Raw genomic sequence first — 17,563 nt, 5'->3', positions numbered from 1 at the left:
GTATATACCCAAAGGATTATAAATCATTCTATTACAAAGACACATGCACATGTATGTTCACTGCGGCACTGTTTATAATAGCAAAGACCTGGAACCAACCCAAATGCCCATTGATGACAGTATGGACAAGGAAAATGTGGCACATATACACCATGGAATATTATGCAGCCATAAAAAACGATGAGTTTGTGTCCTTTGTAGGGACAGGGATGAATCTGGAAATCATTCTCAGCAAACTGACACAAGAACAGAAAATCAAACAATGCACGTTTTCACTCATAGGTGGGTGTTGAACAATGACAACACATGGACACAGGGAAGGGAGCATCACACACTCGGGTCTGTTATGGGGGAATAGGGGAGGGACAGCAGGGGATAGGGAGGTTGGGGAGGGATAACATGGGGAGAAATGCCAGATATATGTGATGGGGGGGATGGAGGGAGTAAACCATATTGCCACGTATGTACCTATGCAACAATCCTGCATGTTTTGCACACGTACCCCAGAACCTAAAATGTAATAAAATGTATTTTTAAAAAAAGACACACACACACACACAAACAAAATAAATAAATAAAATAGCTACTTTTAATGTTAATAGTAATAGTTACAACAGTAATTCAGAAAATAGTGTAACAGATAAAAAGATATAATTACTTTGTATTAACCAAAACCTAAGTATCTTTTCATCTCTTATAACATGCACTGAACAGTTAAAAGCACAGTGATTTCAGGATCCTACTATCACTTTCAAAGTGACCCTGAAGAATTATCTTAACCTCTCTGGGCTTATCGTGTTTTGCTCACTTAGAAAATAAATAACTTAAATCTTTCTATCAATCTTAAGAATTCATCCAGCACTTTGTGGGAGAACTGCAAGGATGAAGGAAAAGGAGGAGTCCCTAGGATATAGCTAATTGGAGCCAGTATTCTTGGGTCTCCTAGCATGGATCCTGTTTGCAGTAAGAAATTCTGTGAGTGCCTTAAGTGGTCCAAAAATGAATAAAATTAGTTAATTCAATAAAAAATAAATGGCTCACAATTTACCTGAACAGTGTACCTAATAATGAGTCTTGTCCTTTCCTCTTTCATACAAACCATAGGAATAGTATATCAAGTTCATTTTGAATGTATTTCTATTGTATACTCATATTAAAGTAAGACATACCATACAGAGTATGATACAAACTTGTCCCAAGCCTGCTGCGTGGAGAATTAGTTTAGGTTTCAATTGAGCTATTATATCCGTTTCCTAGTTATACTTGTTTTTCAAAAATTTGTATACAGTTTCCATTAGTAGAGATACTCTGAAAAGGGGGAAAATATTCCAAGAAATATTACAAAATAATCTCAAATGTTTCAACATTACTCTGAACTACTGTCAAATCACAGTGAGTCAGGGATTCTTTCTGTATCAGAAAGTAAGTCACTTTCTAAATAGTTTCAACTAAACCTTGCCTAGAGAGGATCCTACAATAGCTCCTAATTGATAATACACCAAGATCCCTGACTTCTATAGGGTCTATTTCTAACAGTTAATAATAAAAGCCAAATTGAAAAGGTTTTAAAAAATCATATAAGAGAAACAAGAAATCTGTAAAAGATATTCAATTCATGGCCTAGTATGTTGCTATATGGCTTTACTAGAAAAAAGAATTCAAAATAATACTACATAGACCAAAAAGAATATATTCTTAATATTTTAAGATACTGATGGGCCATATAACATGTACACAGGTCTCTGAAAGTTAGTAATTCTGCTTTAAGCAAGTATAACTTCGAAGATAAAATGATAATCTCTGCTCTAATAGTTAAAATCAAAGTATTTTTTCTTTTATCTATAAATAATATTTATGCCCAGAGGTTGCATGTTATATTTTCTTCTACACAAAAACTACTCAACATTTACTTAGTATATTTCTTTCTGTAGTGCTAATTTCATGAACCACAGACATCATTTAACCACAAAAAGTAATGACTAGTTTTTTCTTCTGTCATGTACAGTGTCACTACATAGGATGAAATAACTGTATATGTAGTATCAACTAAAGTAACTGAGATCATGTCCATATTATGAGGTCTTCTTTGTTTGATGTTCTGTGTCAGTAGAATCTCCTAAGAGATATGAGTAGTCAGATGTACACTCAGTAGCACTAAATAAACAGTTCGTGACTGTATATCAAGATTAATTCTGTCAGAAATGATCACTCTGCAGTTTCATCTCTCCTTGGGGGCAAGCAACAATCTAAAGGGAGTTACCAGATTCTAACTAATGTCTAGGTTGAAGACTGGTCTGAAGGACATTAAAATAATGGTGTGGTCATTGAAAATAAAATACTCTCACGAGTACTTTTTCAGCATTTTACAATTCAGCCCTGTAACAGGGGTCATGAAAGAAAGCCAGAGAGGTCAGGATTATTTCCAAAACCAGATAAATAGCTGATGGTTTACATTTATTAAGGGATGACTATTTATGTGACACTGTGTTGCAAGGATTATCCCATTCTATCTTCCCCCAAACTCCCTATGAAGTGGATAGTACTATCTTCACAATTTACAAATGAGATAACTGAAGTTTAAATTTAAGCAACCTGCCCACAGTTGATGGAACCTACAAAATGGCAAATGGGATTTGAATCAAGCAACCAGGGCCTGAATACCCCTTGCAACCTAAGTCTCCCAAGAGGAAAATAATATGAAACACTAAGACGACAACACAGCTCACTATTATATGTGTTTAGATAACCATATCAAGTCAAATACTGTTCTATAATATTTTGGTGCTCTTAACACCTTAGAAAGAAATTTTTTGTTTTCCTCATTCCCTGTAGAAAATCAATAACTTAGTGTTTGGGAAAAAAACAAGCAGAACAGATGGAAAATAATTTATATTTCTGTTAAGCCAGGAAACTACAAGATATATTTTATAAAATAAGTATTGTAGCTGTGTCAGTACTCTTTTCTACCTCACAAAAAGCTGAGTCATATGCACGAGTACTGCTTTTTAACTAGCTATCCCCAATCCTCACTTTCATCCTACCCTTCAAGCCTCACATCTGTATATACATCAAGATAGAGATTATTATTTCCCAATAAAATGAGAACCCCTTAACAAATCCATATGTATTACCTATAAGCAAGTAAACCTCCCTTTAGGCATATAAAAGTTACAAAGTGACTTTAAGGTCTCAGAAGTAGGTCATTTCCCTGATATAGTTTTAAAAAAGGGAAGCTTCAATGTTCTATCAATGACTGACTTTTTCTCGTAAGTGAATTCTGTGCCCATCATTAATTTAAGGGCCTTCTTTTATTTTTTCATAAGATTCTACCTTTTACTGGCACCACTTTCCAGGATGATGATGGCATCCTAATTTTGCTGAGAAAAGGAATTTTAAAACGTTAGATTTAGGCTCAACTTCAAAACGAGATCATAGCCGTTGAAGACCTCCAAGATCCATATATTATTCAATTATATTTCAGAACAAGCATCCCTGAAGAAAAAGGCAAATAAGTAAAATTCCATCTTACCTTATCACCTTGCATACCAGGGGGGCCTATTAATCCAAAAAGGCCTTGATCACCCTATAAATAAAACACAGAAGTTTAATGTCATGAAAGAAAATTGAAAATTAGAGTTCTCTTGAAAATTAAAGCTACCTTTAATCTTGGACATCAGCTCTTATTACAGTCATTTCCAGTCTTCACAATTTTTAAGCCTGTTTCTGCGGCTTCACACACTTTCTTACCTGTTCTAGGGCATTATAACTGGACTGTATTTTCCCACCTCCATATCCTTGATCTTTTTTCTCTGATATTCTTTTCTGTAAGAATGCCCTTGCTATCAAACTTCACCTCAGCCCAAGGTCTACCATGCCTTAAAAATTGAAAGTAGGGCTGGGCGCCGTGGCTCAGGCCTGTAATCCTAGCATTTGAGGAGGCCGAGACAGGTGGATTGCTTGAGGCCGGGAGCTTAAAATCAGCCTGGCCAACATGGTGACACCCTGTCTCGACTAAAAATACAAAAAATTAACAGGGCATGGTGACAGTCTCCTGTAATCCCAGCTACAGGGGAGGCTGAGGCAGGAGAATCGCTGGAACCCGGGAGGCAGAGGTTGCAGTGAGTCGAGATCACACCACTGTACTCAGGTCTGGGAAGCAAGACTGAAACTGTCTCAAAAAAAAAAAAAAAAAAAGAAAGAAAGAAAGAAAGAAAGTAGTTTCCTTAAAAAGTCTGCAAGTACTCTGTGAAGCAGCTGTTAACGTATCACCCCTACTCTATTTCTGTGAGGACCTGTAGCCTGCTGGGAGGCCCAAAGAGACTCTCATGGGCTGTGGTGGGACCAACTAGGTTCACGTGACACACAGAGGGTACTTCCGCTTCCGGAGCTGAGCTGATGCCTTCCATCTGCCGTGCCAACTCCACAGAATGCAGTAACGAGCAAAAACTGATTGGGAAGTCCATCATGTGCTTGGCTCCAACAGGCTAGGCTTTACCGATTAGCACTGCCTTTTTAGAAGAGAAAACTGCGCCAGGAAAGAGAGACTAGAGGCTGGTCCTCTTCCACTAGCTTTAGTCATGAAGGAATCATTTAATTCCTCCTCAGATGCCTCCATCTGGAAAATGAGGGTGATAATGATGATCGTGATGATGATGATGTCAATGTCATCTCACCTGTCTTATGGGAAAGCAAAAATTTACACCATTTAAAAACTATCTATGCATGCTCTTTCTAAGCACTAAAAGGGCGTAGAAACTTGTGTATGGTCTATTACAGATGTTACTGCGTGAATGTTACATGGTGAAGTACTAAACCCTCCCTTTCTTTTTCTCTTTCACCATTAACCATATATTTACTGTTAAAAATGGCTAAATAGTTAAAATAAAATTGTTTGCCAATTCCCCTCTACTTCCACCAAGTTAATGTTTGTATTTTATTTGTTTTCATATGTATGTGTGTAACCAGTTTCCTGTTTCCTCAGTATATTTGAATCCAATTTAATATAAGTACAATTTCTAAGAGACCATTTTTAAATTTTACCATTTTAGGAATACCTCTATTAATTTTAAAAGTTGAATTTTACTAAAGCTCTATGGCAACATACTATTAAATTTTATATATTAGTATGTTTCTCTTACAGTTTTAACCACAGTTAGTGTATAAGTAACTAAAAAAGTAAAAAGAAGACTGTCATGCTTCCAAGTCTGAACTTCCATATTGAATCACCCTATATTTTGCTCAGAGAAGCCCCAGGGAAAGAAAAAACCAAGCATTATATATAAATATGAATGTTTAATATAGGTGTTTTACTTAAAATAGTCACCAAAACTGAGTGGGCCTCTAATTTCTAAATTTTAAGTTAAGAAATCAAATGTATTATATTTAGATATTTTAAAATATGGTACTTGTGTTTCTCAAATTGCAGAATTTTGTCTTTGCAATAATTAGGACAGTAATGAAAATACTGTGTTTATAGTAACAATCTTCTATTCCAAGTTATTTAGACTCAGTGAACTCAGTTCCACCACCATAGTAAAATTACTAAAATTTTAGATTTAAAAAATGTTAAGTATGTACTCCCAAAATATGTATAACTATTGCATACCAGTAAAAAATTTAAAAACAAAATAATTTTTGAGGATTTATTCTTTCATATAGTATCTGTACATTAATTACATGATTTTCTTTAAAGTTTATGACAGTTTCTGTAAGCCAATAAGATCAGATCAATTTTGGAACCACCAAAATTGTTCAGGGATTTTTAAAGATTGTGAAAGTATACTACATAAACAAAAACATCTCATAATTACATTATATTTATAAAGTACCTGTCTAAACAAAACTTCCCAGATGTCCTCCTAAGACTCCATTTGTATTTATCCCCACTAGAAGTCATCATCCTTCTTCCAATAAAGTTTTTGTAGTTATCTTTGCTTTAAAACTGGTTTTTACCTAAATATGTATATGTTTGTATTGACAGCATTATGATGAAATGAAAAGCATTTTGGATGAGAAGTCAGAAAATTTTGATACATCATTAACTCTGCCACTTACTGTCCATGTGATGTCAGTTAAAATCTACGAATTCTGTTTTCTCAATGGGAACACAAGATAATGATGACTGCTTCTCTCACAGAGAGTTACCGTGGTACTGAAACATCATAAAGTATGTGAAACTATTCTAAAAAGATGTAAACTGGCATTAAAATTTATATATTATTGTGTGCATATGTATTAACAGCAAAATCTTTGCAGGTAGGACTACATCCTGCTCTATTTTTTTTACCCCATCCACCCCCTCACTGGCAGATAGTATAGCAGGGCAGGCCAAAGTAGACATTTAATAAAAGTAATGTTAAGATTTAAATCGGTGAACCTGATGATATAATTTACTTAATTCTTCAAATAGTTCTTCCTTCATTAAAATCCAATAATTAATTCTCTTATGGTTTTTTCTTCTGTCTGATAGAGTAAAATCTATGTTTTAAAATGTTTAAAATGCTTGAAATATATTAACATAATTTCATTTTATGGTCAAATAATTACCTTTTCTCCAGGAATGGCTTGACCTGGGGAAAATCCTGGATCTCCTTTGGGACCCTAGATAAAATAGTTACAAAACAATTGGTGAAGCATAAGTTGCATATAATATGTCATATATCTTCAGGTATTTATTACCAGAAGTTATATATATTATATGATGTTAAATAAAATAATTTTACATTGAGATAGGCACTGGTTATTAAGTTTTTTAATGTATACTTTATTTTTAAATGAGAATATTCCTAAAAATTCCCTAAACACAGTTGATTTTTTTAATCTAATAAATACAAAGTTATACTACTATTGAAATATTTTTCTTGAAGGACCTAGGTAAATATATATTATCTATTCCATTTTTGTGACATATTGAATTATTTTTAGCATTGAAAGACTATTACTTTAGTAAAACTGCTTACAATGCTCGTTAAAATTCTAAGATATCATTCCAAGTTTAAATATTTTCCAAAACATTACAATGCACATGTATTACTGTTAGTGGGGGAGTAAATTAGTTCAACCATTGTGGAAGACAGTTTGGTGATTCCTTACGGTTCTAGAAATGGAAATACCATTTGACCCAGCAATCCTATTACTGGGTATATATCCAAAGGATTATAAATCCTTGTATTATAAAGACACATGCACATGTATGTTTATTGTGGCACTGTTCACAATAGCAAAGACTTTGAACCAATCCAAATGCCCATCAATGATAGACTGGATAAAGAAAATGTGGCACATATACACCATGGAATACTATGCAGCCATAAAAAAGGATGAGTCCATGTCCTTTTCAGGGACATGGATAAAGCTGGAAATCATCATTCTCAGCAAACCTACACAAGAACAGAAAACCAAACACTGTATGTTCTCACTCTTAAGTGTGTGTTGAAAAATGAGAACACATGGAAACAGGGAGGGAAACATCACACACGAGGGCCTGTTATGGGGTTGGGGGATAGAGGAAGGATAGCAGGGTGAGGTGGGATAGGGAAGGGATAGCATTAGGATAAATACCTAATGTAGATGATGGGGTGATGGATGCAGCAAACCACCATGGTAATTGTATACCTATGTAACAAACCTGCATGTTCTGCATATGTACCCAAGAACTTAAAGTATAATAATAAAATATATATATTATGGGAAAAATATAATAAAAATTGATAGAGTGGGCAAAAGAAATCAATTGAGCAATAAAAATTCTATTTTAAAAGGGTCTTTTTTCTTATTCACATGTTTTATAGATCTGGGCAACAAATTTGACACATATATGTCAAATTTCTTCTTATTCTACACAAATTGATCAACTCATGTTTTAGAATGGGAATTTAGAGTCATAAGGAGGAAATGCTCTTAACTTGGCTAACTGTGGGCTGATCCTAATATCAAATGCATGCAGCAGACTATTGAATAATGTGAACCTGACCTAAAATATCAAGGAAGTAGAGTATACTTTTCTGTATTAAAGGAGAAAACTCCAAAATTTCTTATTTTCTTCCTCATTTTGTATCAACTGTTGGACTCTTATCTCACTTTTCATCTTACTTAGTTTTTCAAATCCTCTTTAGAACTTTATACAATTCTTATAAATTCACTAATTAATCATAACTGACTCTGAACCTCAGTACTGACTTCCACTTACTTCTACATGACTTTTGTTAAAGGAAGTATATATCCTTTTGATTATGAGTAAGAAGAAAAGGAAATTGCCTATTCTTCATTACTCAAAGTTCCAACTATCCCACTGATCTGCTAGAATTTAAAATAATTTTTTATCAGAGTTAAGTCTTTTAGAGTGTTATTGACTCTCCAGAGGGCCCTTGGTCTAGGGAGGAAAACTCCCCAAGGTATTAAGACCCATGAACATGTTAGAACAGATTTATCTTAGAGTCCACTCAATATAATCAAAAGAGCCTTGGGATTTAGAGTGAAAATGCCAAACAATTCAGTTAATCTTTCAATTTGAGATTTCACCTCTGTAAAATCGGATTAATAATAATGAACTTTAGGACCAAATTCTCTGTGGATTATAAAGGTATTAGTAGTCAGTACTAAAAATAACAGGACTAAAAACAATTATTATTAAAATCACTCAAAGCAGAAATAGACCTTTTGCTAATGGTGTCAGAGGTCAGAGTAAGGTGCTGCTGGATTGACTGTAAATTAGGGAAGAAAATTAAAAGCAAGAGGAAAAGAAAGAAGAAACCAAGGACAGAGAGAGAGAAGGAAGAGAAAGAAAGGAAAAGAGAGCAGAGCAGAGGATAGGAAAGGAAAGAAGAGGAAGAAAAGAAAGGAGTTTCCCCAAAATGCTGGATATAGATTCTTGAATCCTTGGCTGACACTAACATGTGTTTATATGAGGTAGACCCCAAAGAGCTCAGCAGAAGCAGGTGGAAGGCTAACATAATTGAACATAAATATCAGTTGCTGGTCACCACAGGGGAAACAGTTTGGGGTTTTAGCCACATTCTTTTAGAAGAACATGGAAGGCCCATGCTTTAGAAGTAAATATGAGATCCTTAGACTGAGACTCACACTAAGAGCAAAACAAACAAATCTGTCCTTTAAAAATTTACCAAAACTATAAGTTTAAGGTGACTTTTTTTTAGTAAAAAGTTACCAAACCTGTAAATTTAAGGTGATGAACCTGTTATTTAACTACCTACAGAACAAAAATGAACAATCTTCAGAGGGTTTCAAATGATGTAACAGAGTCTAACATCCTTCAACATATCCACAATATCCAGTATATATAAAATCTTCTAGACATACAAAAATATAGGGGGGAAGGGGAAATCTGACCTGAGGTTAACACCACCATTAATCACCATAATCTAATTGACATTTATGTAACACCACACTAAATAAATGCAAAACACAATCTTTTGAAGTATATGTAGAATGTTGACAAAAATAGGTCACATGTTGGGCCATAAAATGCCTTGGTAAATTTTAAAAGACTAAATTTTACCATTGTGCTCTCTGATCAAAATGGAACTGAATTAAAAAAATAATAAAGAAAACAACATACTTCTAAATAACCAGGCCAAAAAAGAAATTATATATTTGAGTGATAATGAAAATGTAACATATCAAATTTTGTGAGATGCAGTTAAATGTTTTTAAAGAAAACTTTATAACTTTAAATGCTAATATTAGAATAGCAAAAAGGTTAATAACCAGTGGTTTAGCTTTCCACCTTCAGCTAGAAAATGAAGAGCAAATTACAGATAGAATAAGCAGAAAGAAGAAAATAATAGAGTTGAAATCAGTGAAATATAATGTGGTTCATAGAGAAAATTAACAAAGCCAAATGTTGAGTCTTTAAAAGGGCTAATGAAAAGTTGTGATCTCCTACCAGCTGAAACCAAATCAAACATACAAAGAAAAACCCGAAAACAAGTTCTTCCTCATTACAGCAGATGAGAGCTCCCATAATACCAGCTGTTCAACTGCTCAAGCCTTAGAATTACCTTTGACTCTTCTCTTTCACACTATATATGTAATCTATCAGCAAATCATATTGACTGTAATTCAAAATGTATCCCTTCCTTACAGAATAAACTTCAGAATAACAAAATTGTTGATAAAGAGAAGTTTCTTTTTAAAGAAAGAGCTACTAAACAAAGAATGCTAGAATTAAAAATCACTACTTTGGCATTCCTGATGAAAACATTGAAAAACAGCAGTTCACTAAATCCAGAGGCCTTGATTCAATCTTTGAGGAATAGCTGAATGAGGCTAAGTGTCAGGAATATGATCAGAGAGCTAATAGGAGCCAATTCTGTAAGGCCTCATTGGTAAAGATTTTGGTTGGATTTTATTCTGATTGTGTTGAATATTCATTGAAGAGTTCTAAGCAGGCAAATAGCATCATCCAGTTATACTGTAGGATAGTTCTGACTGTCATGTGGAGAATAGTTTGGGGTTGGGGACAAGGGGAAACAGGGATACCAGTTGAGTCTACTCTGCTGGTCTTCCCTAGTCCATGCCATTGGTGATGATGGCATGGGTAAAGGTGTTAGCAGCTGAGGTGGTGTGAAGTGGTCAAAACTTTCACCTACCGCCTCTGCCACAGAGGGGAGGGAGGTGGGGCTGGAAATTGGATTATAACAACTCTTGAACAAGATTTGAAGAGCTTCTGTTAGCAAACATATTGATTTCCTGGGAAGGTGGTATGGCAGGATAGAGCATAAAAGCTTTGCATTCCCCATCTCCAATTCTTTGCTTTATGTCTCTCTTTCATTAGGCTGTTCCTGAGTTGTACCCTTTACAATAAACTGGTAAAAGTAAGTAAATGTTTTCCTGAGTTCTGTAAGCCATTCTAGTAAAATGTTAAATCTGAGAGGACGGGTTATGGGAACCCCTGAGATTATAGTTTGCCCAGCAGAAGTGTGCGTGGTCTGGGCATCTCATTTTTGGTTGGCATCTGAAGTGTGGGAAGTCTTGTGAGACTCTGTCTTAAAAACTGTGGAAGGCCGGGCGCGGTGGCTCAAGCCTGTAATCCCAGCACTTTGGGAGGCCGAGGCGGGCGGATCACGAGGTCAAGAGATCGAGACCATCCTGGTCAACACGGTGAAACCCCGTCTCTACTAAAAATACAAAAAATTAGCTGGGCATGGTGGTGCATGCCTGTAATCCCAGCTACTCAGGAGGCTGAGGCAGGAGAATTGCCTGAACCCAGGAGGCGGAGGTTGCGGTGAGCCGAGATCGCGCCATTGCACTCCAGCCTGGGTAACAAGAGCGAAACTCCGTCCCAAAAAAAAAAAAAAAAAAAAAAAAAAAACAACTGTGGAGACTGATGCTAACTCTGGTAAGCTGTTGTCAGAACTAAATTGAATTGTTGGATATCTAACTGGTGTCAGAGGATCTGAGGATCTTACAGATATAATTACCTAGCATCATCAAAAGATGATCAGTAACTTTACTAAAGTTGTTTATCCGCTGAAGGAGCTTTGGGTTCAAGACTATGGGGTTTTCTAGATACAGAATCATGTTGTCTGCAAACAAGGATAGTTTGACTCCCTCTCTTTCTATTTGGATGCCCTTTATTTCTCTCTCTTGCCTGATTGCTCTCGCCAGGACTTCCAATACTATGTTGAATAGAAGTGGTGAAGGAGAGCATCCTTGTCTTATGCTGCTTTTCAAGGGTAATGCTTCCAGCTTTAGCCCATTCAGTATAATGTTTGCTATGTATTTATCATAGGTCGTTCTTATTATTTTAAGGTATGTTTCTTCAATGCCTAATTTGTTGAGAGTTTTTAACATGAAGGGGTGTTGAATTTTATCAAAAGGTTTTTCTGTATCTATTGAGATAATCATGTGGTTTTTGTCTTTATTTCTGTTTATGTGATGAATCACATATTGATTTGCATATGTTAAAACAACCTTGCATCGCAGAGATAAAGCCTGCTTGATCATGGTGGATAAGCTTTCTGATGTGCTGCTGGATTCAGTTGGCCAGTATTTTGTTGAGAATTTTTGCATCAATGTTCATCAAGGATGTTGGCATACAGTTTTCTTTTTTTGTTGTTGTTGTATCTCTGCCAGGTTTTAGTATCAGGCTGATGCTGGCTTCATATAATGAGTTAGAAAGGAATCCTTCATCAATTTTTTGGAATAGTTTCAGTAAGAATGGTACCAGCCCTTCTTTGTACATCTAGTAGAATTTGACTATGAATCTGCCTTGTCCTGGCCTTTTTTTGGTTGGTAGGCAATTTATTACTGATTCAATTTTGGTGCTCATTTTTGGTCTGTTCAGGGATGAAATTTCTTCTGGGTTCATTTTTGGGAAGGTGTGTATGTCCAGGAACTTATCCATTTCTTCTAAATTTTCTAGATTTTGTTCAGAGAGGCGTTTATGGTTACTTGTATTTCTGTGGGGTCACTGGTAATATACCTTTGTTGTTTCTAATTGTGTTTATATGAATCTTTTTTTTTAATAGTCTAGCAGTCTATTTTATTTTTTTCAAAAAAAGCAGCTCTGGGATTCGTTGATCTTTTGAACAATTTTTGCATGTATCAATCTCCTTCAGTTCAGTGCTTATTTTGGTTATTTCTTGTCTTCTGCTAACTTAGAGATTAGTTTTCTCTTGGTTATTCAGTTCTTTTAGCTGTGATATTAGATTGTTAAATTAAGATACTTCTTTTTGATATGGGTGTTTAGTGCTATCAATTTCCTTTTAAGGCTGCCTTAGCTGTGTCCTAGAGATTCTGATATTCATATCTTTGTTCTCATTAGTTTCAAAGATCTCTTGCTTTCACCACTTACCCAGAAGTCATGCAGGAGCAGGTTATTTAATTTCAATATAATTGCATAGTTTTGAGCAATTTTCTTAGCCTTTATTTCTAATTTTATTTTGCTATAGTACAAAAGAGTGGTTGGTATGAATTCAATTCTTTTGCATTTGCTGAGGATTGTTTTATGTCCAACTGTGTGGTCGATGTTAGAGTATGTGCCATGTGATGATGAGAAGAATGTATATTCTGTTGTTTTGGATGGTGAGTTCTGTAGATGTCTATCAGGTCCATTTGATCCAGTGCTGAATTCAGGTCCTGAATATCTTTGTTAATTTTCTTCCTCAGTGATGTGTCTAATACTGTCAGTGGGGTGTTAAAGTACCCCACTATTATGGCATGGGAATCTAAGTCTTTTTGAAGGTCTCTAAGAACTTGCTTTATGAATCTGGTTGCTTCTGTGTTAAATGCATATATATTTGGAATAGTTAGGTCTTGTTGAATTGAACCTTTTACCATTATATAATGCCCTTCTTTGTCTTTTTGATATTTTCTGGCTTAAAGTCTGTTTTGTCCAAAATTAGGATTGCAACCCATGCTTTTTTCTGTTTTCCATTTGCTTGGTAGATTTATCTCTATCCCTTTATTTGGAACCTATGTGTGTCATTGCATGTGAGATGGATCTCTTAAAGACAGCATACCATTGAATCTTGGTTCTTTATACAGCCTGCCACTCTATTCATTGAGGCATTTGGCCTGTTAGCATTCAAGATTAGTATTGATATATGTGGATTTGATCCTATCTTCATGATGTTAGCTGATTTTTATGCAGACTTATTAGCCTGGTTGTTTTAAAGTATCACTGGTCTGTGTACATAAGTGTGTTTTTGTAGTGGCTGGTAACAGTCCTTCCTTTCCATATTTAGTGCTTCCTTCAAGGGCTCTTGTAAGGCAGGTCTGATGGTAACTAACTCCCTCAGCATTTGCTTGTCTGAAAAGGATCTTATTTCTCCTTTGCTTACAAAGCTTAGTTTTGCTGGATATGAAATTCTTGGTTGGAATTACTTTTAAGAATGTTGAACATGAGGCCGGGCGCGGTGGCTCAAGCCTGTAATCCCAGCACTTTGGGAGGCCGAGGCGGGTGGATCATGAGGTCAAGAGATCGAGACCATCCTGGTCAACATGGTGAAACCCCGTCTCTACTAAAAATACAAAAAATTAGCTGGGCATGGTGGTGCGTGCCTGTAATCCCAGCTACTCAGGAGGCTGAGGCAGGAGAATTGCCTGAACCCAGGAGGCGGAGGTTGCAGTGAGCCGAGATCGCGCCATTGCACTCCAGCCTGGGTAACATGAGTGAAGCTCCGTCTCAAAAAAAATAAATAAATAAATAAAAATAAAAATAAAAAAATAAAAAAATAAATAAATAAAAAAAAGAATGTTGAACATGGACTCCAAGTCTCTTCTGGCATGTATGGTTTCTGCTTAAAGGTATGCTGTTAGTCTGATAGGCTTCCCTTTCTGGGTGACCTGACCTTTCTCTCTAGCTGCCTTTAACATTTTTCCTTTCATTTCAACCTTGGCAAATCTGAGGATTATATGTCTTGGGGATGATCTTCTTGTAAAGTATCTTACTGGGGTTCTCTGTATTGCCAAGATTTGAATGTTGGCCTCTCCAGTTAGGTTAGGGAAGTTTCTCATGTACGATATCCTGAAATATGTTTAAGGTGTTTCCATCCTTACCATCTCTTTCAGCAACACCAATGAGTCACTGATCTGTTCTCCTTACACAATCCCATATTTCTCAGAGGGTTTGTTCATTCCTTTTCATTCTTTTTTCTCATTCTTGTCTGTCTTATTTCAGAAAGTCAGTCTTCAAGCTCTGAGATCTTTCTTTGGCTTGGTCTGTTTTAACACTTGTGACTGCATTATGAAATTCTTATTTTTTTTTCAGCTCTATCAGGTCACTTACATTCCTTTCTATACTGGCTATTTTTGTCTGTCAGCTCCTGTATCATTTCATTGTGATTCTTAGCTTCCTTGGGTTGGGTTTCAGCTTACTGCTGCATCTCAAGGATCTTTGTTCCTATTCATATTCTGAATTCTATTTCTGTTATTTCAGTCATCTCAGTCCGGTTCAGAAGCCTTGCTGCAGGGCTAGTGCAGTCATTTGGAGGAAAGAAGGCACTCTGGCTTATTAAGTTGTCAGAGTTCTTATACTGGTTCTTTCTCATCTTTGAGGGCTGATGTTCCTTCAGTCTTTGAAGTTGCTGTCCTTTGAATGGTTTTTTTCTTTTATCCTATTTGATGAACTTGAGGGTTTTATCGTGGTATAAGGTTGGCTCAGTCAACTCATCTCATTTCTGCAAGATTTTAAGGGGCCAAGGCTCAACTCACAACCCTGAAATATATGCTTTAACTCTGAGTAACTGATATTGGGCCTTGACTTTGTTCTCTGGCTCCTCAAGGTTGGGTAGCCACTACACTGAGAGAAGCTGAGTTCCTGGACCTCTGGTCACACCACTCCAATGGGTGGTGCCAGACAAAGTGCTATTATAGGGTGGTAACCGTGGGATCTGTCCTTGTTTGCATGTACCAGCAGCAGCAGCATGGCAGGGTGCTGGCAGGTGCTGAGGGACAAGCCTTCATGCAGGCATTTACAGCAGTGGCAGAGGTAGCATGACTCAGGAAGGTGGGGATCGCACAGGTGGTGGTGTTAGCACAGGGGTGAGGTACTGGCAGGTGCAGGATTGTGTGTGCCCTCTGTGTGTGTTTACGTAGGTGAAGGTGGCTGCTCAGGGTGGGAGAGGGTCCACTGTTCTTCATGCCTAGTTTCATTCCAGTGGCAGTGTTGGTATAGGGGTGAGGTGCTGGCAGGGGGAGGCCTGGAAGGCTCTGTGCCTACCAAGGGCCTGATTGCAATAGTGGTATTGCAGAGGGAGGGGAGGTGGAGTACACACACGCCAGCATCAGTGGCAGGGCAGGGTGCACATGCATGCTGGTAGAGCAGGGAAGGCAAGATCTGACTGCACACACATGCATTGGCAAAGCAATATGGGGAGTGGCCATAGGGCCTAGGGATGCTGCAATGGGAGAAGGAACAGGTAGGCTGCTGCATATCCAGAGGGCTGCTCTGCTGGTCAGGCACAGTCCAACAGTGCAGGAGTTATAATGCAGGCTCCCAGGGACCCAGCCTGGTTAATCTGTTTGCAGTGCAGCATTGGGTGCCCTGGGAGAGGACAGCATATCAAGTAAATCTCAGATCAGACCGGGCCCATCTGATAGGGAAGACCACCCAGCAGAGTTTACATATGGCCTAAAGTTCCCCTAGGGGAACAGTTCCCCTAGGGCTAAAGTCTCCTATGGGAGCAAGGAGAGCATAGGGGGATTGGCATCCCTGGCCATGTTCCACTACAGATGCTCCTGCACCAAACCCTCTGGGCTTCACACTGGCTAGAGTGCTGCCCTTACCACTTACCTAAGCAGCTCTCTTTGCCAATCAAGTGTCTGTGGTGGTAAAGGGGTCTCCTCCTGCCAGAATTCCAGAGGCCCATGGTGAAAGTGGGTTGCTCCTTGCCAGTTCAATTCACCTGTTCCCTGAGAGTCCTTGGGGTTCATGAATGAGTCCTGATATGAAGTAGCCCCATGCAGGGTTCCCAGGTTCCTCCCTCTTCAGTCCAGCTTCTGTGTCTTCCCTCTGTCCATTGTCAGTACCCTTTCTCTACAGATCTGATAAGAGTGTGCGAAATCCCAGTCTTCAGTGGCAGCTGTTCCATGTGTTGTGTCTAGTTGGTCATCTTGCCCAGCTCCCACATCACTTTTTACATTTTCATAATGTTGGACTGACTATTTTTTATGGCAATCTGGCCCACTAAAAAATTCTTAGTGTGAGTAAGCATCTTTATTTAAGACCTTTATTTAATTCACATCGAATGAGAAATTGTACTTCTAGTTAAGATAAATATATGATGGAGACTTGGGAGAAGACAGTCATAACCAAGAATAGAATGTAACATTAAGATACTACTCTTTGGTGTTTAATACTTAATATATAAACTAATATATTAAATATTATTAATGAAACATTGTTACTATGGGTTAAGGCTAGATGTTTTCATTTAACTGGATTAAATTTGAAGGAAATATTGGTCCTGACTCAATTAACATAAGATGTGAATGTTTGTGGGAAGGTTTTAGGCTTCCTCTGTGAAGCATTTTTTGAAGAAGAACTGTCTAGACCATAGATTGCCTGGACTGGAATTGTAAGCACATGGTAGACATCGACTCTACATGTATTCATTACTCATGTTCAAAGATCTACAGCATAATTGCATGTGTATAATTAATAGCAATAAACATTTCCATCACCCTGTGAATAAATAGAAATATAGTTCATTTAATAGATAAATATGATAAACTGTGGACCCATGTGGCATTTGATAAGAAGAAAAAGGCCATTCTCTCTGGCAAACAGGAAACAGAATTAACTTTTTTTTTTTTTTTTTTTTAAAGAACATCATTTCTTTTTTTTTTTTTTTTTTCCCATTTATTTATTTTATTGCATTTTAGGTTTTGGGGTACATGTGAAGAACATGCAAAATTGTTGCATAGGAACACACGTGGCAGTGTGATTTGCTGCCTTCCTCCCCATCACCTACATCTGGCATTTCTCCCCTTGCTATCTCTCCCCAGCTTCCCACCCCCCACCGTCCCTCCCCTATTTCCCCCCAACTGACCCCAGTGTGTAGTGCTCCCCTCCCTGTGTCCATGTGTTCTCATTGTT

At 37.1% G+C, this 17,563-nt stretch overlaps 1 protein-coding gene across 6 annotated transcripts in view; it reads right to left on the bottom strand.

Moving 5' to 3' along the window:
- Positions 1 to 17,563, bottom strand: part of COL24A1 (collagen type XXIV alpha 1 chain) — a 379,894-nt gene that overhangs the window by 317,169 nt on the left and 45,162 nt on the right. For all 6 annotated transcript variants that reach the window (XR_004274544.1, XR_004274543.1, XM_032296380.1 and 3 more), the window contains exons 6-7: positions 6,547 to 6,600; positions 3,530 to 3,583 (exon numbers count right to left, since the gene is read on the bottom strand). Coding sequence is in view for 4 of the 6 variants with exons in the window: in XM_032296380.1 (XP_032152271.1) it covers positions 3,530 to 3,583; positions 6,547 to 6,600 (108 nt within the window). In the remaining 2 variants the exon portion in view is untranslated. The remainder of the gene's footprint in view (positions 1 to 3,529; positions 3,584 to 6,546; positions 6,601 to 17,563) is intronic.

Source organism: Sapajus apella, unplaced genomic scaffold (assembly GCF_009761245.1).
Source record: "Sapajus apella isolate SASKATOON/1434 unplaced genomic scaffold, GSC_monkey_1.0 scaffold36, whole genome shotgun sequence".
NCBI lineage: Eukaryota > Metazoa > Chordata > Mammalia > Primates > Cebidae > Sapajus > Sapajus apella.
Note: the sequence above shows the minus strand (reverse complement) of the source record. Positions and strands in the feature narration are given on the sequence as shown.